General features: G+C 43.9%; 1 protein-coding gene across 3 annotated transcripts in view; it reads right to left on the bottom strand.

Annotated features, from left to right (window-relative positions):
- Window positions 1–19,552, bottom strand: part of wu:fe05a04 (protein suppressor of hairy wing) — a 72,129-nt gene extending 52,577 nt beyond the window's left edge. For 2 of the 3 annotated variants that reach the window (XM_060921313.1, XM_060921315.1), the window contains exon 1: window positions 18,722–19,552. In XM_060921313.1, coding sequence (XP_060777296.1) covers window positions 18,722–19,250 — 529 coding nt within the window. In that variant the 5' untranslated portion in view covers window positions 19,251–19,552. The remainder of the gene's footprint in view (window positions 1–18,721) is intronic. The other variant, XM_060921314.1, reaches the window with a different exon arrangement.
- Between the last annotated feature and the right edge of the window lie 2,580 nt (window positions 19,553–22,132).

Genomic DNA, 22,132 nt, shown 5'->3' with positions numbered 1-22,132 from the left:
TATTACTGTGGATATAAAAAGCCTACACACCCTTTTGTTTTTTTTTTAAACAATAAAACGAAGATGACTATTACCACACCTTTTGCCTTTAATGTGACAGCAGGAAGGGAAAAAAATGCAATACTAAACGTGTGCACACTCCTTAACTAATACTTAGTTAAAGCACATTTCGTTTGAAATACAGCACTCAGTCTTTTCGGGTAAGAGTCGACCAACTTGGCACATCTTTATTTGGCAAGTTTATTCTACTCATCCTTGAAAAAATATTCCAGATTTATCAAAATGTGAGAGTCGCACAGTCCTTTGCACAGTCCTCGAAGTCACATGACAGGTTTTTGGTAGGATTTAGATCTGGGCTCTGACGGGGCCGTTCCAAAAACATTGGTCCCTCCATCTTCAGTAGAGTGGGTATGGTGTACGTTGGGTGATAAGCCATCTTATTTTGGGGATAAATATGCCCAAAAAGTTCTAACTTAATCTCATCTGACCATAACACGTTTTGCCACATGTTTTGGAGCAATTTGCATGGCCTTGGATTTATTTCTTCCATGATAAAAGGGCTTCCATCTCTCCATAGCCCAGAAATGGAGAACATGCTGGGACTGGCCACTACACGACAGATTATTCTGCAGCTCCTTTAATGTTGCCGTTGATCTCTTGGTAGCCTCCCTGTTGCTCTTCTTATCCTTTCATCATCTTCTGAGGGATGTCCTGTTCTTGGTCATGTCATTAGTCATTGTGGTGACCACTGTTGCCAAATTAGCAACTTCATTGCTAGATTTTAGACTTTTCAGACAAATCTAGTGACTTTTCGGACAATGTTAGCTCCTTTCCATAGGAGAGAGTTGCCAGTGTAGTCCCCAGATTGATTGATTTAAAAATAAATCAATTGTTGTATCTGGAAGATTAAAAGGTTTATCCACTAGGGGGCAGATTAGACCTCATCATCCCTGACTGAAAAACGAAACCTCTTTCTTGTGGTTTGTTATTCAGACAGGCAGAGGCAAGCAGCACATACACTGATCAGCCGTAACATTAAAACTGCTGTCAGGTGAAGTGAATAACATTGATTCTCTCGTTACAATGGCACCTGTCAAGCGGTGGGATATATGAGGCAGTAAGAGAACAGTCAGTTCTCAAAATTGATGTGTTGGAAGCAGGAAAAATGGGCAAGTGTAAGGCAGGCTTGGAGTACTTGAGTCCGACTCATGCCCTAATTTTAAGGACTCGTGACTTGACTTGAGCAATGATGACTCGGACTCATGTATTAACTGCACTCAGACTTGTAAATTGGAGACGAGGACTCAGATTTTTTCCTTTTTTTTTGTAACATGCCATAATTTGGCATAAGATATATCTACATTAATTTTTACACTAATTTCGTGCAAGAGAATGCACATTCACCTGTTCATACGTCATGTTCAGGAACAAACTAATGTTAATGGTGCTAAAATGCCTGGAGAAAACGCCCCTAGGATTGTCCACTTTGCTTCTACAGACTTGGCGGCACGGTGGCGTAGTGGTTAGCACTGTCACCTCACAGCAAGAAGGTTCTGGGTTCGAGCCCAGCAGCCGGCGGGGGCCGTTCTGTGTGGAGTTTGCATGTTCTCCCCGTGTCCGCGTGGGTTTCCTCCGGGTGCTCCGGTTTCCCCCACAGTTCAAAGGCATGCAGTTAGGTTCACATGGGGCGGCCTTGGGCTGAAGTGCCCTTGAGCAAGGTACTTAGCCCCTGACTGCTCCCCGGGCGCTGTAGTATGGCTGTCCACTGCTCTGGGTGTGCGCACGCGTGTGTTCAGTGCTTCAGATGGGTTAAATGCAGAGGATGAATCTCACTGTGCTTGAAGCGTGCATGTGACAAAGGTTTCTTCTTTTTCATGCAGTGGGGGAAAAAAAATGCACTGCTATGTGTTCCATATATAGAAGAACTATCGAGGAGACGACAGGGACAACCTCGAACTTCATCATTTGGCAAGACTCCACCCAGAGAAGGAAGTATGACATCATGTTCATTGCTCTGTTGATAGCGGGGCTTTCTTGCTGAGCGATGAACTAGCTAGTGTTAACCCTCTTTCATGTTATTTGCCCTGTTGATAGTGGGCGGGGCTTACTGAGCGATGAACAAGCTTATTATCTGTAGCCTATTAACTAAAATGGGGCAGCCGAGCAGTAATGTTTGTCCAACACAGCAGCAGAGACAGTTTCACATCAAGGCAGCAACAGCCACCGTCAAATGGTGCAGTCAGAGTCTTGTTCTCAGACTTGACTCGGAATTTTCTTTAATTACTTGGACTTGAACACTATGGACTTGACTGGACTCGGACTCGAGGTTGACTACAACATAGGCGTAAGGCTCTGATGCCCCTTTTCCACCAAAGCAGTTCCAGGGCTGGTTCAGGGCCAGTGCTTAGTTTGGAACCGGGTTTTCTGTTTCCACTGAGAAAGAACTGGCTCTGGGGCCAGAAAAACCAGTTCCAGGCTAGCACCAACTCTATGCTGGGCCAGAGGAAAGAACCGCTTACGTCAGCGGGGGGGCAGAGTTGTTAAGACCGACAACAAGACCGCGAAAGGTTGCCATTTTTAAGCGACGAGAAGCAGCAGCTGTACAAACGCGAAGTCATCCATTATTATTATTGTTGTTGCTGCTGCTGCTTCTTCCGTGTTGTTTTTGCTTCGATATTCACGCCAAGGTTTATGCAAACGTAGCGACGTAACTGACGTATACAACGACGTAATGACGTGGCTTCCTTTAGCACCGCGAGCTATGGAAAAGCAAACTGGTTCTCAGCTGGCTCACAAGTTGAACGAGTTGTGAACCAGCACTGGCCCCGAACCAGCGCTGGAACTGATTTGGTGGAAAAGGGGTATGAGTGACTTTGACAAGAGCCAAATTGTGATGGTGAGATGACTGGGACAACGACCCTAAGCACACAAGTCGTTCTACCAAAGAATGGTTAAAAAAGTTAAATGTTTTGGAATGGCCAAGTCAAAGTCCTGACCTTAATCCAATCGAAATGTTGTGGAAGGACCTGAAGTGAGCAGTTCATATGAAGAAACCCACCAACATCCCAGAGTAGAAGCTGTTCTGTTTGGAGGAATGGGCTAAAATTCCTCCAAGCCGGTGTGCAGGACTGATCAACGGTTACCAGAAACGTTTAGCTGCAGTTATTGCTGCACAAGGGGGTCACACCAGATACTGAAAGCAAAGGTTCACATACTTTTGCCACTCACAGATATGTAATATTGGATCATTTTCCTCAATAAATAAATGACCAAATATAATATTTTTGTCTCATTTGTTTCACTGGGTTCTCTTTATCTACTTTTAGGACTTGTGTGAAAATCTGATGTTTTAGGTCATATTTATGCAGAAATATAGAAAATTCTAAAGGGTTCACAAACTTTCAAGTAGCACTGTATACTAAAGCTTCTCACTGCTGGAAAATTTGGACCCGAGTTATTATGATAAGGAATGTATTCCTACTCTGGAGTGGCACAGATAGATATGACCTAGTCCTTTGAAAGAGCCTTTATTTAAAAAGGTAAAATATTCAACAGTCGGTAATGAGTACAGACCCCTTGTGCATGACATCACGCATCACGTGATAATTAGACCTGAGGGTCAAACAAACACCGTCTTTCGTGTACACAAGGCTGTTTTGCATCGTTTTTGGTTGTTCTAATCGAGAAATAGATAAAAGGTATTACCGTCTCCCTATCATCAAGAAAAATGTTAAAGAGAAGCAAGAACACGGAAGAAATTAATGGTTAAAGAGAATACGACAAGAGGAGCTAAGCCTGAAAACTCCACAGACATTCGCGATTGTATTTAAAATGTATTTTAAAATAACAGAAAGTCGGAAATGAGTATGGAAGAGTTTGCTTAAGAATCTCGTTTTATTTTTTCTGCTCGCATTTGAGTTAGCGTCTTCATTTAAGTGTTTGATTTTCTTACAGGTGAAGCAGCTTCCTTATTCAACACCAAACAAACAACTCGGACATAACTCGGTAAAAAACCCAACAAGGAGCGGCATGCGTGATATATCCTAAAAGAACAGAAAAGATTAAGAGCAGAGAGCGCTGAAGCTTTGTTTTTGTTATCAGAGGAACCCAGTCCTGTGCAAAATGTCACCATGGAGTCAGAGTGTAGTAATGAACCTACAGTTCGAGAGAGTTCGATACAAACAGACTTAACTTTACAACAGCTGCATGCATGTGAAATTGAAATAAATCGAATAAGGAAGGAAAAACTAGACTATTTTGGATAAAAATTTTATTGTCTGTTACACACTTAACCTGTGTGACTCAGGTGTGCCGTTTGAATAGAGAAAATGAAAAGGGAACTGAACATTAACCGTTTATTGAAATTATTATTACAAGAATGATTATAGTTATTATATGACTATAGCTAGATGCATAACACATTTCGATAGACAGCATAATTTTGATATTAAAAATTCGATTCGGTATCCGGAGCTGTACGTGGGCGCAGCCGTGTTTGTGGTTGCTATAGCAATCTCGTGAGATCACGCATTGCTTTGCGAACATCATGGGGGACGACTCGGAATTCCTGAAGCCACCGGCTTTTAAAAGCCCAGTTTGACGGCATTTACTGTCTCGTGACAGAAAGCAAGTGTTGTGTAAGCTCTGCGAGTCTAATACCCTGCCCACACTAGGGATTTTGTACCGATACTAAACTACTTTCGTACCGCAACACCTGTCCACACTTGCAACTATACCGGTACTGTAGCGGTATAACTGTATCGGTACGAAACCCACAAATGTATGGGTTTCGTACCGGTACAGTATCGGTACTGTAGCGCTTCGCTGTAGTGTGGACAGATGAAGCGGCTCTGTATCGATACAAATATAATGCGCATGCACAAAGTCACACACCTCAATCGATGTCTTCGCTGAATAAAATAGTGAAGAATGGAGATTCGTTTGTTTCTTTCTCAACTGCCTCGCGCATTTTATACGATTCGACTGAATAAATGACCACCAGAAATACAGACTGTACATTGACAACAAAAAGCACACACACGTTGTTTCATCTGCCATATTCTCGGAGGGAAGTTACTCGGTAACCACGGAAACATTTCGCGCACGCGCATTTCAACTACCGTGAAAGAAAACTGCAAACATTTCTCGCTAGTGTGGACAGATGCACTAAACTGTACCGGTATACTTTGTATCGATACAGTTATACCAGTTTTGTACCGGTACAAGTGTGAACACAGCATAAGTTTCCTCATCATGGCAATACCACTGACATGCAGAATCATATTCAGCAGCACTATCTAACAGTCGAGATCGATGTGAAACCCAAATTTCGCAAAGAACCTGCGTCTAAACGTCAAGGAGTTGAATCTGAGGTGGTATTCACTAACACAAGTGACTGTATTTTTGTGTTTTAAAAGGTTGAGAAAAAAAAAGGTCAAGTTTCCATTGCTTTTTTTGTTTCTTAGTGTTTTGCAGTTTGGAAATTAAAACGTGCCAAAAATGACTGAACTGTGATACATTCATACAGTGCCGTATTAAGCCAATGCGGTGCCCCTGGGCACTATACCTCAAGTGTCCCCCACCACCACCCTGCGCGCACGCGTTCAGTAACCTCCTGCACACACTCACAAACCTTGCCCTTTGCTGACAAAAATAGTAGCATATACATAAACAATAGTACACATAACCAACGTCATTCTTCCTCATTGAAAATGTATTAAGTAGGCTACATCAGCCCATCAAATTCACTGAACACCAACGATATGCATGTAGGCATATTGAAATGTCTTATTCAAAAATGAGCAGCATATATTTGTATGTCTCAAGGGGATCCTCGTCGTCGCCGACCCCTCGGCGAACACTGGCTGTGGTTGTAGCATCTCCCTCACTAGCATCACTGATTTCACTAGCTTCGGCTTCAGCGCTGGTAGTGACAGCAGTTGTCGATGTTTTTATAAAAAAACGATCTAACACTGGAACATTTTTAATTGCAGCTACACGCCTGGATTCTCTCTCTTTTTTTAATTTTCTCTTCACACAACCACTCAATTGATGTCTGTCCATTTTTCATCACTACCGCGGTTTTTAAAAACTTGATACATTTCACCATAGGTGGACTGGCTCAACTGACAGGTTGAGGAAAGGGGGGTTAATGGTCACATAGGCCACTCTTGCTCAGAATTATGATTATTGTTGTTCTTATGAAATTAGTGTTCATAATGAATTATAAATGACTATTTAACAATGTCAAGTGTATAACCATTTTAAGTGTACAAATATTCACGAAAAATATTTTTAAAGTTTCTGTCATGTGGTGCCGCCCCCCCACTGGCTGAGAGTGGTTAGTGCCCCTGGGCACTGTGCCGCAGGCCCATATAGTTAATCTGACCTTGCATTCATAGTTTCATTCAAAGTCAATGGAGTGACTGGAGTCTGAATAAAGACTACAAAGGCAACACAACTTGTTTGTTATTTTAATGCTCTACATTTCTAGGCTTAACAATGATTTGCATCAGTTATAAAATAGAGGACAAAAAAAATGTGAATCGTGATTCGAATCGAAAAGTCAAAATCGTGATTCGAATCGAATTGAAAAAAAAAACTGAATCATCACACCTCTAGTATCAAGCAGAGATGCCAACAATGACAAATGAAAGAGAGTAACATCTCCGAGCGCAGTGAAGTGAAGTTGAGTGAAGCGAGGCTTCCTATTAGGCAGGGGTTCTGGGGGCCCCTGAGGCCCCCAGAAACCAAATTTCAGGGAGGCTCAGAGATACAATCCAGGCCATTTTGAGCTACTTTCTGAGGAAAATAAAAGCAGGATTTACTGTACAGTATAAGCTCAATTATCCAAACTCTCTGGGGAAAATGTCTGGCTAACCAAGAGGATGTTCGGATAAAAGGAGTTCAGAAGAAGAACCCTTTATTTGTCACATGCACACTTCAAGCACAGCAAGATTCATCCTCTGCATTTAAACCCATCTGAAACACTGAACACACGCGCACACACCCAGAGCAGTGGGCAGCCGTACATTAAACTCTTCTGCTCCTCGGACCTGCCTGATCCATCCCGATGCCCTATGTCTGGTCGGATTCTCATCACATCGCTCCTGTAGAGGACGGCCTCATATGGACAGTTGAAAGTCACACTTGGAGGACACTCTGGACTCTTACAGTAATGCTTTTATGGCTGAGGACTACAGTTGACTTGCTAACTTTAGGACTGCAGTTGTCATGAACAGTTTTGCACTCAAGTTTCCATCAGTGAAGAGTTTATATCATCAACAAAACTGACTTCATGTTAAAACTGTTAATGTTATAGTCATGTTGTCTGTTGTCGCCCAAATGAGGATGGGTTCCCTTTTGAGTCTGGTTCCTCTCCAGGTTTCTTCCTCATGTCGTCTGAGGGAGTTTTTCCTTGCCACCGTCGCCACAGGCTCGCTCATTGGGGATAAATTAGGGATAAAATTAGCTCATGTTTTAAGTCATTCAAATTCTGTAAAGCTGCTTTGCGACAATGTTTATTGTTAAAAGCGCTATACAAATAAACTTGACTTACTACAGCGCTTGGGGAGCAGTTAGGGGTTAGGTACCTTGCTCAAGGGCACTTCAGCCCAAGGCCGCCCCATGTTAACCTAACTGCATGTCTGATAACTGAGCTTGTACTGTAATAAAGTGTTTCAGTAGTTTCATCATGATCAACAATGAAATCCAGAGTAAAAGACAAAAGATTTATGTATAGGTCTTTTAATAGCAACATCGAACTTGACATTTATGCATTCCCAGGGTTTTCCACTAAGGCTCTTACTAGCCTGCCATGACAAATAAGTAGCCAGCCGGGGGTGGGTGGGTGTAAACACAAAAACTCCTGTGCACGCAGTTCCCAGGATTAAATGTATTTTCCACAGACCATTTATTTATTCACTTTACTCAAATACAAAGTAAAATGGCAGTAAATCATCTCTCTTTTCTTGCGTATCAGGGTTCTCCACGGATTGAAAATATAGGGGGGTGGGGGTCAATCGGATGACCTTGAAACAAATTTGCATAATTTTACATGTCATTTGCATAAAATTTGCCAGGTTATATCCTCACGGTTTTATAGGCAATATCACGCTTGCCGCACCAACTTTGAACTTTTTGTTTTTATCCTTTATTTCTCTGCCGACAATAACAATCAGTTATCTCGAACTTGGTGTCGATTCACACGTTATTATAAAGGCGTGTTATCTCCCGGCACAAGAACAATGTGTCAAAAACGCCAAAGTGTGAAACGCTTTTCTTAGACTATAATCGTCAGTAGGGCCGAACGATTTTTAAAAAAAAAATTTAATTGCGATTTTTCTGGCAGATATTGCGACTTCGATTTCAACCACGATTTTTTTCTTTAAATCAAGTTTCAGTGCAAATTAATTAATACAATGAATTCCATAAAGCTAATGCAAGAATGAAAACTGAGGTCAACAGATTTCAAATGTAGGCCTGTTTATTAACATTGAGTGCCTGAGGAACAAGTTATAATAACTTAAAATAAAAATAAAAAGAGAGCCGTCTTTCTTAAGTAAACTTTTGCTTCTTTTACTTTTCCCATCTACAACATATCAGACATAAAAAAGGTTGATCAATGGCTCAGCAGCATCAAAATATTGCACTTTTGTAAAAGAATGTACATAAGCATTATAAATTATAACTAGAGCCAACAATTCCCCTGTGGGAAATGAGGCTACAAGCCTGTGTCTCTCTGAGAGCGAGCAGCCCCTCCCTCCTGTGTGTGTGTGTGTGAGAGATGGAGCAGCCCCTCCCTCCTGTGTGTGTGAGAGAGAGGGAGCAGCCCCTCCCTCCTGTGTGTGTGAGAGAGAGGGAGCAGCCCCTCCCTCCTGTGTGTGTGAGAGAGAGGGAGCAGCCCCTCCCTCCTGTGTGTGTGAGAGAGAGGGAGCAGCCCCTCCCTCCTGTGTGTGTGAGAGAGAGGGAGCAGCCCCTCCCTCCTGTGTGTGAGAGAGAGAGGGAGCAGCCCCTCCCTCCTGTGTGTGAGAGAGAGAGGGAGCAGCCCCTCCCTCCTGTGTGTGAGAGAGAGGGAGCAGCCCCTCCCTCCTGTGTGTGTGAGAGAGAGGGAGCAGCCCCTCCATCCTGTGTGTGTGAGAGAGAGGGAGCAGCCCCTCCCTCCTGTGTGTGTGAGAGAGAGGGAGCAGCCCCTCCCTCCTGTGTGAGAGAGAGAGAGGGAGCAGCCCCTCCCTCCTGTGTGTGAGAGAGAGGGGGAGCAGCCCCTCCCTCCTGTGTGTGAGAGAGAGAGGGAGCAGCCCCTCCCTCCTGTGTGTGAGAGAGAGAGGGAGCAGCCCCTCCCTCCTGTGTGTGAGAGAGGGAGCAGCCCCTCCCTCCTGTGTGTGAGAGAGAGAGAGAGGGAGCAGCCCCTCCCTCCTGTGTGTGTGAGAGAGAGGGAGCAGCCCCTCCCTCCTGTGTGTGTGAGAGAGAGGGAGCAGCCCCTCCCTCCTGTGTGTGTGAGAGGGAGCAGCCCCTCCCTCCTGTGTGTGTGAGAGGGAGCAGCCCCTCCCTCCTGTGTGTGTGTGAGAGTGAGCAGCCCCTCCCTCACCCGCGCGCTGCCAGCAGAGAGTCACACAGAAAGTGAAGGATTTTCTCAGAGCGCTCCCTCCAAACAACAGGGATTTACACGAAAACGGAAGGAGATATTCACAAAATTCTTTCACACTGAGTGCCACAAGGCTTTCCTGAATACATAGATGTAATTTTTTTTGTCTGTAGTGTAAAAAATGTGGACAATTTATTGACGAAACAAAACATGGGTCAGTTTAGGAGCACTGAGAAAAACCGCGGCTTTGACGATCCCAAAATCGTGTTGTCTGAGATCACGATTTTCGGTCGAAAACGATAGATCGTTCAGCCCTAATCGTCAGACTGACTAAACTAATTGCTGGTAAATGAGTTTCACACTCGGGTGTTGTCGCGTTGTCGGTACTCCAACAGAGAAAGGCTATCTGTCACAAAGAACACAAAGGGACGTCTCTTCCTTTTGTAAAGGGGCGGCAGAAATTAAACGGGGGCGGGAATCACAGAAAGGGGGGCGGCCCGCACCTCTAAAACCCCTCGTGGAGAACCCTGCGTATTGCATCATGAGGCGTTCCTGGCTTGTAAATCTCTTATTTTTGGTGCATGACACATTCACGCAACTGAGCATGCTATGAATTAACAACGATAACGGTCTGCAGTGGTGGCTACACACACACTCAGCGAACATTTCTCCATTTGTGTATGAAAATGCACTCCAACGACTCAGCTTGGTTTCATTTACAACCAACGGTGTCTTTTGATGCCAGCACATAATTGAACGAGAGAAGACTGGTTTACCGGAGACAAAATAAGCGTGATCTCTGCTTCTGTTCCCTCTGATGTCACCTCCAACGGCCCAGACACATGACTCCCTGCGCTGAGTGCGCGCGCACACCACATATCCGCAGCCCCAACGAGTTACTCTCCCTTGATCAACAAAGTCGGCGGGGAATTTGTGGTTATTATCGGTACAAACAGCGCGAATCACAACTTAAATGAGTGCGGTTCAGTTTGACATTGTCAGTCCGTTAGATAAACATTTAATTTTATTAAAATCAAAAATTAATATTTAGAGCCTGTGGGCTACAAAAATAATAGTCATTAAAGTAGCCAGCTGGACTTAATTGTGTAGTCGGCTGTATGGCCGGCAGCCGGCGCTTGTGGAAAGCCCTGCATTCCGCGCAGGATATAGAATTGAATCAGCTCTGCGCATGCGCCGTGCGGCACAAAAAAATGGCAGCCACCATGAAGGAAGGAGATCCGGAGTTTTCAAACATGTGCTTAAGTGTGAAATCGCAAAATGGTATTCTAGAGAACAACAAAATAGTAAAGATTCAGAAAAACAAATCATTCAGTGATCATTTTAATAGTGTAATTTCATCCGAACTAGGCCTAACGGTCGATTTAGAACTACAAAAAGTCCGTGTGTCGGACATTTTAAGTACCTCTGTAAAAGTTTTGCAAATGTTGCAGTCAGCATTTAAAATGCTAACAAAGTTTTTGTACAAGTTTCAGTTGATTAAACTGTCATATTTTATTAAAATGTCTGCTTTTATAATAAAAAAGTACTGAAAGAAAAAGCAAACACAGCATTGCGATTTCTTATCCATCCATATATAATTAAAAAAAAATCCCTCCCTCCCTACTGAAAATTTTTTTGCTCACCGGAAATGGATTTTTTTTTAAGGATGGCCTTAAGTAAACTGAGCATGTTGAAGTTACTGAGATAATTTGTTGTATGGAGCTGACTTTGCTTTCTCTAGTGTACTTCTGTTGCATGACTGTCTTCACTTCACAGCTGACACTAGTTTGTGAGAGAACTCGAAAGTTTCAGTTCTGGAACATGACCGACGAAGACAGTTTGCTTCCAGGAAGACGACTACGCATTTCCGAGCACTGCACTTAACACGCAGAATTATTTCCCAGAATTATACAATGACATACGTAAACAATGATATGTGGAAGAGTCAGAACACTGAAAATATGTTGATTCGATCGATACAAGGGCAAACCCGGTTGAAAAACGTATCATTTTCAGGTCTACACATAGCACCGCAACTGTGCTTCAAATCAGTAGCTGCTACGCCCAAATTGTGTATGTTGGCATCTCTGATCCTGTGCTCATTTGGACAGTGTTTCAGAAGGGTCAAATTATTGGCCTGCATCAAGCAAAGAAAACAATTGCTGGGTTTCAGTCATGTGACTTTTCTTAGCGATTTTACCAGAAGTGAAATAGCTGGTGGTCTAAACGGCTGCTGTAGTGCAAACAACTAGCAATAACTTATCAGAGTATGCTCATAATCTAGAAGCCACTGCTCGCTTTAGATATATTCAGAAGATTGCTATGTGGAATGGAATCGACCCATACGGTCTGGGAAAGAATGATTTGTTATACGATCTCGAAAACTACCCTTCAGTCGAGTTCCCCGACATCTCGAACTATCTGGTGTTGCAGACGTCCTTCTACACCACAAAACAGATGAAAGTGTGGAAGAGTACAGAGGCTTACAACTTTTTTGTATGTGGCTGGGTAAAGGACCTCGGTATCAAGTCACTGCCGAATGAATCCTGTATTGTTTTTGCCCGTGTAAGAATGTTTTTAAGCTTTTCATTTGCGTCTTTACAACGAAGTGCTGCAAGTTGAAGTGTAAACAAACAACAGTTTGTTTGATTTTCACTTGTGTTCACACTTATCTCTCAAGTAAATCATTCACAAAGATCATCAGAAACCCCTTTAAAGACCTGGATCTTAGTTAAACAAGACGGAGAAGTGATCACGGCGCTCTATAACTTTATGGCTGGGGAAGAATTTTGTCGCGACCTTTATGCATATGGACTTGTGAGGAGTAAACAAAGAACCAGCTGGGGACTTTAGCACTTCGTGACTAAAAAAAGTACCGTAAAATAACGACACATAGCAAGAAAAGTACTTGTAAAACACTAAGGACATCGCTGAGAAGGATATACAAACCGTTCATCAAGTGATCACTGCAAACTCAAACATGCTTTGACTCGGTTCCCTTTGATTTCAGTGAGAAGTTCAAAAGCCACCTTTCTCAATGTTTTTTTGTGAAATCCTATGTTTGTTCACCCTTTTTTATTAGTTCACAGGGAACCCTGAAGAAACTTTTATCAGTTTCATGGTTCGATCGATCGGAACAACCTAAAACAACGCAAGTGTAAGGCATTTTTCATGTGACCAATGCACCTTCTCCGTACAAACGCTTTGTCAACTGAGCTTTGGTAGACCACCAGCTAAAGTTTTGAATGAGGCGGACGTGACGACACGTGAAACCCAGCAATAAAGGAGGTTGCTGAAATGACTGGAATTGGGTTAAGAACTGTCCAACGCGTTATTAAAACTTGGAAGGATGGTGGTGAACCACCACCTTTGTGAAAAAAAAAATGTGGTTGGAAAAAAAATCTTGACCATGATCAGAGATCACCTAAATACTTGAAGTCAAATCGTTTTTAAAAAAAAAAATTAAAAAAATCAGGCAATAGAACTCATGGCTATGTTTGTTAGTGAAATTAAGAGCGTTTTCACACTCACAATGTGATGAGAACTCACAGGATTGAGACTAAACAGCTGTGTAGCCATAAGAAAACTACTTCTTAGTGAGACTAATCAGGAGAAAAGATGTCAACTTGTGAGGGAGCATAAAGATTGGACTCTGGAGCAAGGGAAAAAAAGTCATGCGGTTTGATAAGTCCAGATTTACCCTATTCCTGAGTGATGGGTGTGTCAGGGTAAGAAGGGAAGCTCATGAAGCGATCACCCATCATGCATAATGGCCACTGTACAAGCCTCTGGAGTAGAGCCCTGCACTCCCGTGGGACCTGACGCAAAGCAGTGCGGCGTGGGACAAATTTTGAAAGCTCATTGTGGGCGCGGGCGGGAGGGGGAGTACACAATGTGGGAGCGGGCGGGAGAGGTGATAAGCTGCAGTCCCGCTAACTAAAAACGTGTTTAAAATAAAATTTATAAATTATTAATTTATGTCTATCATATATAATTTGTGCTGGATATTTTATTTGGCATTAATAAAAACATTTTAAGATGCCTAAATTTGCGGATGTGGTCTAATCTCGTGTACGTTTCTGATTCCTTTCCGCTGTTCCGTGTTTGAGATCTCCGATCATGGCAGAAGAGCAGAGCTCCTCTAGTGAAGCTCACAGTGCTTCAGAAGTAAGTGCTGCTTTAAAAAGAGGTACATTTACCATTAAAAAGTCAAGAGTCCTGAAATCAGACATTTGGAAGTCATTCTCACTCGTGTATGATGCAGAGGGAAATCAGCTGCCCTTTGCTTGTTGTGATTTTTTGAATGTTAGTTAGTTCAAACTTGCATCGTACCATATTGGTTTAATGCTAACTTGGTTGTTTGTTTGGGAAATGCACCCCTGAACGTGAGCTGTAGATATTTATGCTCAAATCCACTCAAAGTAGGGGGCGGGGCACCATCACGCTGTGTCTTTAAATTATATTAATTTCTTATAGGCCTACTTGTATTTCCTAGAATGTAAATGTGAGGAGTGACATATAAGCTATGTGCAATGTACAATATTCTTAATATCCACTGTAGATTTTGGTAGGTGTGTTGGGTATCTCTGTAAAGCCTCAGCTGCGCATGCCGCCTGGCAACGCGCACCCTCGCTACGTGCACTAGGTGAAGGATTGGTCAGTGGAGAGCTCAGCTAACCTCAGCATGTTTAATTCCCCAAGCCAATGACAAGAACTTTCGTGAGAAATAACGCGAACGTCTGCATCATGCGGGATTTGCGGGTGGGAGCGGGACAAAATATGGCAGGCGCGGGCGGGAGCAGGACTGAAAATTATAATTCTTTGCGGGAGCGGGACTGCACAATGTGGGAGCGGGACTGAAAATTCTGTCCCACGCAGACCTCTACTCTGGAGGCAGTATTATACCTGGGGTTGCTTCAGCTGGTCAGGTTGAGGCTCAGCAATGTTACGGGGCAATAAAATGAAGTCAGTTGACGACCTGAATCTACTGAATGACCAGGTTATCATCACATCAATGGATTTTTTCTTCCCTGATGGCACAGAAATAAAATTAGGGCTCAGATTATGAAAGAGTGGTTCAGGAGGCATGAGGAATCGTTTTCACACATGAATTAACCACCACAGAGTCCCAACCTTAAAGTGCATATCCTGGACCAATTTCATTTTTTTTTTAATATGAAAATATGTCCCTTTACACACTCATCCAGAAGGGCAATTTTGCACAAGGCCATCTGTCTACAGCAGGAAAAAAATAAAATAAAACGTGTCTGGAAAAATCCCAAGGGAGTCTGGAACCAGATTCGTGACGTCACCTGTGGAAGCGCCAGCAGGCTGAGAGAGCTTGCACGGTTTCAGTGCACAGTCTGTGTAGACCAAGTTTAGCAGCTAGCGATTTTGCATTGAAATATGGAATTGTCGCCTGAGCTTCTAAACCCATGGATTCATGCATCAGTGCTCATCTATCTACTGTTACATAAATCATATTTTTTCTAATTACTATGATGTATTTATATATTTCTTCATTTAGAAGAGTACTGGCTACTGTAGGAGAAAGATTTCATAAGCTACACACATGGAATCTGCTAAGCAGGGTTGTATATACATTCAATGTGTTTGACAGGTCCCAAGATCTCGAGCCCTGACACACATATCCCTTGATACATGTGAAGTAAAGTGTAAAGAAAATGTGACCTTGGGCGCTGTGCGAGACGGCTGTCTCTCCAGTAGCTCTGTAGTTTTTAGCTCTTTAAACCTCTTTTTTTTTTCACCTTTTTACTTTTAACTTTAACACGCAACCAGAAGCCAGTTTTCTCGCTTATTCGAGAGAGGAGCTGCTGGCCCTGAAAACAATGGGACGAGCCAGGATACGACACCCCATCCCAGCCGAGCTGAGGAGGAAACCCAGGGGCTGCAAAGCCGGGGCTAAGCTAAAGGCTAGGCTAGCAGACAACCGGCGGTGCTACAAACCATCCATTCCCTCCGTTAACATGGGAAATGTGAACTCAATGCCAAATAAGGTCGACGAGCTATCCGCACTGAACAACCAGCGGATTTACCGGGAGAGCAGCTTATTTATTTTTACGGAGACATGACTAACACAACTTGTACCGGATGCGAATGTGGACCTGTGGGGATTCACTGCTGTGAGAGCCGACAGAGACACTAAAGCATGCGGGAAAGGCAAAGGTGGGGGACTCATCATTTACGTGAACAACCGCTGGTGTAATCCGGGACATTTCTCCGTAAAGACATTCTTATGTTGCTCGGACTTGGAGCTGCTGGCATCACCATCTGTGTTTACATCCCTCCGAGGGCAGATGCAGCCGCTGCATGTGAGGGGATTCACTCTGTCACAGCAAGGTTGCAGACACAGCACCCTGAGGCATTTATGATCATTTCTGGGGACTTTAAACATGCTACTTTGGCTGCTTTTTGCCAGGCTGTGGACTGCATCTTTTTACTTTCCCTGAGGGAACCCTCCCAAAGGGATCAATAAAGTTCTATCTAATCTAATCTAAGTAAGTGTATTATCGCCCAGAGCTTTCGTGTTGTTTACTTTTGTGTGTCAATAAATAACATTATCTGTGTACCACACAAACACAGGAACACCTAATTTAGAGTATGGACCCTTTTCACGTGACGTCACGACAAACACGGCCGCCATTTTGGATGTGTACTACCAGTAGTTTACCACAGCCAACATTGAGGAACGGCAGCAAAGAAAGTTTTTACTTTCAGCAAGACTTCCATCATGCCACTATATTGTTGTGCACCTGGATGTAGTAACCATCAACAAACAAGGCAAGGTTTATCATTTTATCGGATCCCGACGGAGAAGATGGATAGCGGCCATTAACAGATTGGCAGCCCTCGGCATACCAACGCTTGTGTAGTGACCACTTTGTTGGAGGTAAGACGAATAAAATTCGCCAGAAAAGGCATTACATTGCTGTTAACATTCTGTGGTGGCGAGTGTGTAACCAAATAGGCTAAAATAACCCATTGTAACCTCTTTGTTCTTCTGTAGTAGCTATTGTTGACTAGCTAATGTCAACAAGTAGCTGGTATGTTACTGTAGCAATGTTTATGTTCAGTCATTTGGATGACTGTTAAAACCTTTCAGTCTCAAGTTTTTCCTTTACTGTATTTACTAGTTTACTGTAATTATGATCCAGCAGCTATTTACACCGGATCCAGTATAAATAGCTGCCGGAGCCGACGTCCGAGGTTCCGGAGCGCGCTCCGGCTTGCTCTCCCTCAAATTAAGCAGCGTGCGCCGGCTTGCTCTCCCTCAAATTAAGCAGCGCGCGCCGGCTTGCTCCCGGAGTGCTCCGGCCGAGGTTCCCCTCAAATTAAGCAGCGCGCGCCGGCTTGCTCCCGGAGCGCTCCTGGAGCAAGCGGGAGCACGCTCCGGAACCTCGGCCGGAGCACTCCTGGAGCAAGCGGGAGCGCGCTCCGGAACCTCGGCCGGAGCACTCCTGGAGCAAGCCGGAGCGCGCTCCGGAACCTCGGACGTTGGCGTGTATGTGTATGGCGATGGGTTTTTAATGACATAGGTATACAGATCATGTGGGCCAAAGTCAGGTAAAGATGAGGGCTTTGTGTACTTCTGTACGTCAGTGAACAATCCTGGTGGAAGCAGGTAAACGTCGTTCTCTAAGCCTGCTAACCTCAATTTTTGCAAATACCTCTCCCTCTGCTCGCCCTGTAAATGCCCTACGTCGCTGGATAGTGAAGGTGTTTTCTGCATCTCGCTCCTTTTTCTTTTATGTTTTTCGTTTGTTGCCTTTCTCGCATTCAAACCGATTCGAGCCGAAGTCCACTACATGTCCAAAATGGCGGTCGCGTTTACGAAGGTCACGTGACTGAAAAGGGTCTATAGTCTCTCTTATTTCTTACCCTGGCAACAGTCAACTTGTGAAACGCCGATTTTCTTGGTCTTTTTCTCAGCTCTGCTTTGGTCCTCGGCTTCCGGGAGCCTCGCACGAAGCACTCCCATTTCTCTCTCATTGTCCGGTCTTTTGGAAAACGATGAGTACTAATCCCATCAAGATTGGTGTTGCTACACCCTCCTATGATACATCTGTTAACCATTTTCATAATTACGTGATAATATTGAAGAAATTTGCAGAAAACCACCAGGTTGTTTTCTCATAAACAAACCAGCGCTGACGTACGATTCAGAAGGAGGCGTCCCACACGTGACATCACAAAAATCAATGTTTGCCGGGAAATCCAATTGCCAAGTTTTTTCAGAGGCGGACCAATTTGCCTCAAATGGCTTGATTTCAACTGAATTTTTCTGGTATTGCGCAAGGTAAAAAAATGACACAAAAAGCAAAATGTGACAGATATTTGACCAAAGTTTAATATAAAACAGGAGAATTACATTGATCTTGCTCCTGAATTTACCTGTGATATGCACTTTAAAAGCCACTGAGAATCTTTGGGATGTGCTGGAGAAGATTTTACGCAGTGGTTCGACTCTCCCATTGTCAACACAAGATCTCTGTGAAAAATTGATACAACTCTGGATTGAAATAAATGTTGCAACATTGCATAAGTTTATCGAAACAATGCCATGGCAAACACATGCTGTAATCAAAGTAAAAGGTAGTCCAACCAAATATTTGAGTGCGAGACTTTTTTTTTTAAGCAGGGCAGTGTATATTCAGTGTCTGTGAAGTATAGCTCCACACTACTGAACAAAATATCTCATCTCATTATCTCTAGCCGCTTATCCTGTTCTACAGGGTCGCAGGCAAGCTGGAGCCTATCCCAGCTGAGTACATGCGAGAGGCGGGGTACACCCTGGACAAGTCGCCAGGTCATCACATAGACACAGACAACCATTCACACTCATTCACACCTACGGTCAATTTAGAGTCACCAGTTAACCTAACCTGCATGTCTTTGGACTGTGGGGGAAACCGGAGCACCCAGAGGAAACCCACGCGGACACGGGGAGAACATGCAAACTCCACACAGAAAGGCCCTCGCCGGCCACGGGGCTCGAACCCGGACCTTCTTGCTGTGAGGCGACAGCGCTAACCACTACACCACCGTGCCGCCCTGAACAAAATATCTAACTTCTATATTATATATTCAAACACTGTCTATTTTGACCCACTCACTCACCTGAAGACAAAGCATCATCACTTTCCTCATCGTCCGTCAAGCCATCATCTTCCTCCTCCTCATCTTCTTCCCCAGAAACAACATCATCATCATCATCCTGATCATCATCATCATCACTTATCAGCTTCCTCTGATCTCCTCGTTCTCTGACCTCCTGCTCTTTGTGTATTTTTTTCTTTTTGTCCTCTTTAAGTTGCTCGTCAGCATTTTCATCATACCATGGATATTTTCTTCTTTTTTCTCCCATAAGCTCACTTTCTTTTTCACAAACTGTCTTGCTGCTGTCGCCTGCACTAGTCTCTGTGGAATCTACATGAACTAACCTGGCATTAACCCCAGAGTCATGATTATTGGGGAGGAAGTTTGGACAGACAGGAGGGATTTGACCCACTGGTATGGGACACGATGATGATGATGCACATCCAGGATCTGAAGTCTGGTTTGTCTCTTTCTGTTTTAAAACCTGAAAATCCCAGCTTGAAAAGCCCAACTCTGTGAGCTGGATGTCAATGGTGAGCTCTGAAGACATGCCTGTCTGTTACAGGAGAAACAGAAAAGGCACAAGAGCTTACACTTTCTTTGTGTATACAGATGTATTCACCAAACAGATCTGGTTTTCCTAAAAGCAGCTAGCTAACCTTGCTACTCTGCTCCAGACGATTCACTCAAAAGCTGCCCAATATTTTATTTCACAAGCTGCACAAATACTTCCGGGTACGCAAACAATTAAAAACAAAAAACAAAAACAAAACAAAACGCACACACAACACAAACTCTTTCACAGGATAACAATGTGAGCTATTCGTCTATACTCGCTGTTCTTCTTCCTGTTCTTCCATGACGTTTGTGGCGGTTGGTAAACCAGGTTAAAGTGTAGCACCGCCATCTAGTGGACTGGAGGATGGAGACGAAGACTATTTCTAATATAAATAAGCGAATTGCGAATCTCGGCCCGCGCAGTGCATTATGGGATCGCTAATTTTTTTGGCTACCAAACAGCACTTCAAAATGGTGGAAAGCAGTATATAGACCTTTTTCAGTCACGTGACCTTCGTAAACGCGACCGCCATTTTGGACATGTAGTGGACTTCGGCTCGAATCAGTTTGAATGCGAGGAAGGCGACAAACGAAAAACATAAAAGAAAAAGGAGCGAGATGCAGAAAACACCTTCACTATCCAGCGACGTAGGGCATTTAGAGGGTGAGCAGAGGGAGAGGTATTTGCAAAAATTGAGGTTAGCAGGCTTAGAGAATGACGTTTACCTGCTTCCACCAGGATTGTTCACTGACGTACGGAAGTACACGAAGCCCTCGTCTTTACCTGACTTCAGCCCACATGATCTGTATACCTATGTCGTTAAAAACCCATCGCCATACACATACACGCCAACGTCCGAGGTTCCGGAGCGCGCTCCGGCTTGCTCCCGGAGTGCTCTGGCCGAGGTTACGGCGCGCGCTCCGGCTTGCTCCAGCCGAGGTTACGGAGCGCGCTCCTGCTTGCTCCAGGAGTGCTCCGGCCGAGGTTCCGGAGCGCGCTCCGGCTTGCTCCAGGAGTGCTCCGGCCGAGGTTACGGAGCGCGCTGCTTAATTTGAGGGGAACCTCGGCCGGAGTGTGCTCCGGAACCTCGGCCGGAGCACTCCGGGAGCAAGCCGGCGCGCGCTGCTTAATTTGAGGGGAACCTCGGCCGGATCATAATTACAGTAAACTAGTAAATACAGTAAAGGAAAAACTTGAGACTGAAAGGTTTTAACAGTCATCCAAATGACTGAACGTAAACATTGCTACAGTAACATACCAGCTACTTGTTGACATTAGCTAGTCAACAATAGCTACTACAGAAGAACAAAGAGGTTACAATGGGTTATTTTAGCCTATTTGGTTACACACTCGCCGCCACAGAATGTTAACAGCAATGTAATGCCTTTTCTGGCTAATTTTATTCGTCTTACCTCCAACAAAGTGGTCACTACACAAGCGTTGGTATGCCGAGGGCTGCCAATCTTTCCTGTTTATGGCCGCTATCCATCTTCTCCGTCGGGATCCGATAAAATGATAACCCTTGCCTTGTTTGTTGATGGTTACTACATCCAGGTGCACAACAATATAGTGGCATGATGGAAGTCTTGCTGAAAGTAAAAACTTTCTTTGCTGCCATTCCTCAATGCTGGCTGTGGTAAACTACTGGTAGTACATGTCCAAAATGGCGGCCGTGTTTGTCGTGATGTCACGTGAAAAGGGTCCATACAGTGCTCCGAGATGATGCTAAAAATAGTAACACTGCGGTCTGCGCGGCCATCTTGGAAGTCACTCGCTCCAGAGCGCTCAGAGTACACATTCACCAATTTGTTTCCGTGTTAGAGGGCTTAGAAGCTTGGATTTTTTAAGAATTTAGACATCTGAAGTGATGGAGCACTACTGTGAAAGTTTGGATAAGCAGGCACGGGAGCGTTATGCTGAGAAGGTATGTTTCATTGGGAATGTAGATCCATACACTGTTAGTGAGAAGGAATGGAAAGCTGACCCCAGCTTGTTGCCGCATTATTATCAATTATTTTAGTCAGTGAATAAAATGTAGGCCTAGTATGTAACTTGTACATGTGTACATAAACATTACTAGGCCTAGATCTTAAATGCCATTTGATGCAACAATGCACTGCAGTAGACATAAGCTACCTAATGTGACAAATATATCCATTAATCATTGCTGAAAGTACATAGAAAATATGTTTGTATCACATTTATTTTAGTAACTATGAAATTCAAGACAATTTAACCTACCTGTCACAAAGTGATCAGAACAAATCCGGATACAGTCAAGTTGTACTAAATTTGATCGGTTAATGGCAGCCAGCCACTGTCTCCTCCACTCACTTTTCTCCTGTGCTGCAATTCCCTGGTTAGTCACGACTTTAGGGAGTCTGTGGAAGCTTTTGCCACCCTTTTCCCCCCGGCTACTACAGCCAACAATGACACACGTATTCGGCATTTTGCTTCACTGAGCAACAACAATGCACTGACACAGCGACGTTTGACTTCCAATATGGCCGCCGCCGGGTTCGCGCTGATCTCGAAGCACTCTATTGACAACTATGATTTAGATCAGTTTAAACTTATCCAGTTTAAGCCTATCCTTTATACAAAATTTTATCTTAGGCCTACATTGTCTAGACTATACACACATACATGTGTATATATATGAATACATCTACTGTTAATTACATAAAGTAATCTAAAGGCCTCTGCATGCTCTTGCGACAAGGCTTTCGCAGATAGCTTTTCGCAGTTGTAATTTATCGTTGAGCGGGGAGTAATAGGCGTGCGCGATGTTATTCACTGCCACAACGCAAGGGGGCGCGAAGTCGCGAAATCGCTAGGAGTAGTTGGTGGGTGTGGTTAGTGGAGTGTTTATC

Source organism: Neoarius graeffei, chromosome 5, assembly GCF_027579695.1.
Source record: "Neoarius graeffei isolate fNeoGra1 chromosome 5, fNeoGra1.pri, whole genome shotgun sequence".
Taxonomy (NCBI): domain Eukaryota; kingdom Metazoa; phylum Chordata; class Actinopteri; order Siluriformes; family Ariidae; genus Neoarius; species Neoarius graeffei.
The sequence above is the reverse complement of the archived record's forward strand: the minus strand, read 5'-3'. Positions and strand labels throughout refer to the sequence as shown.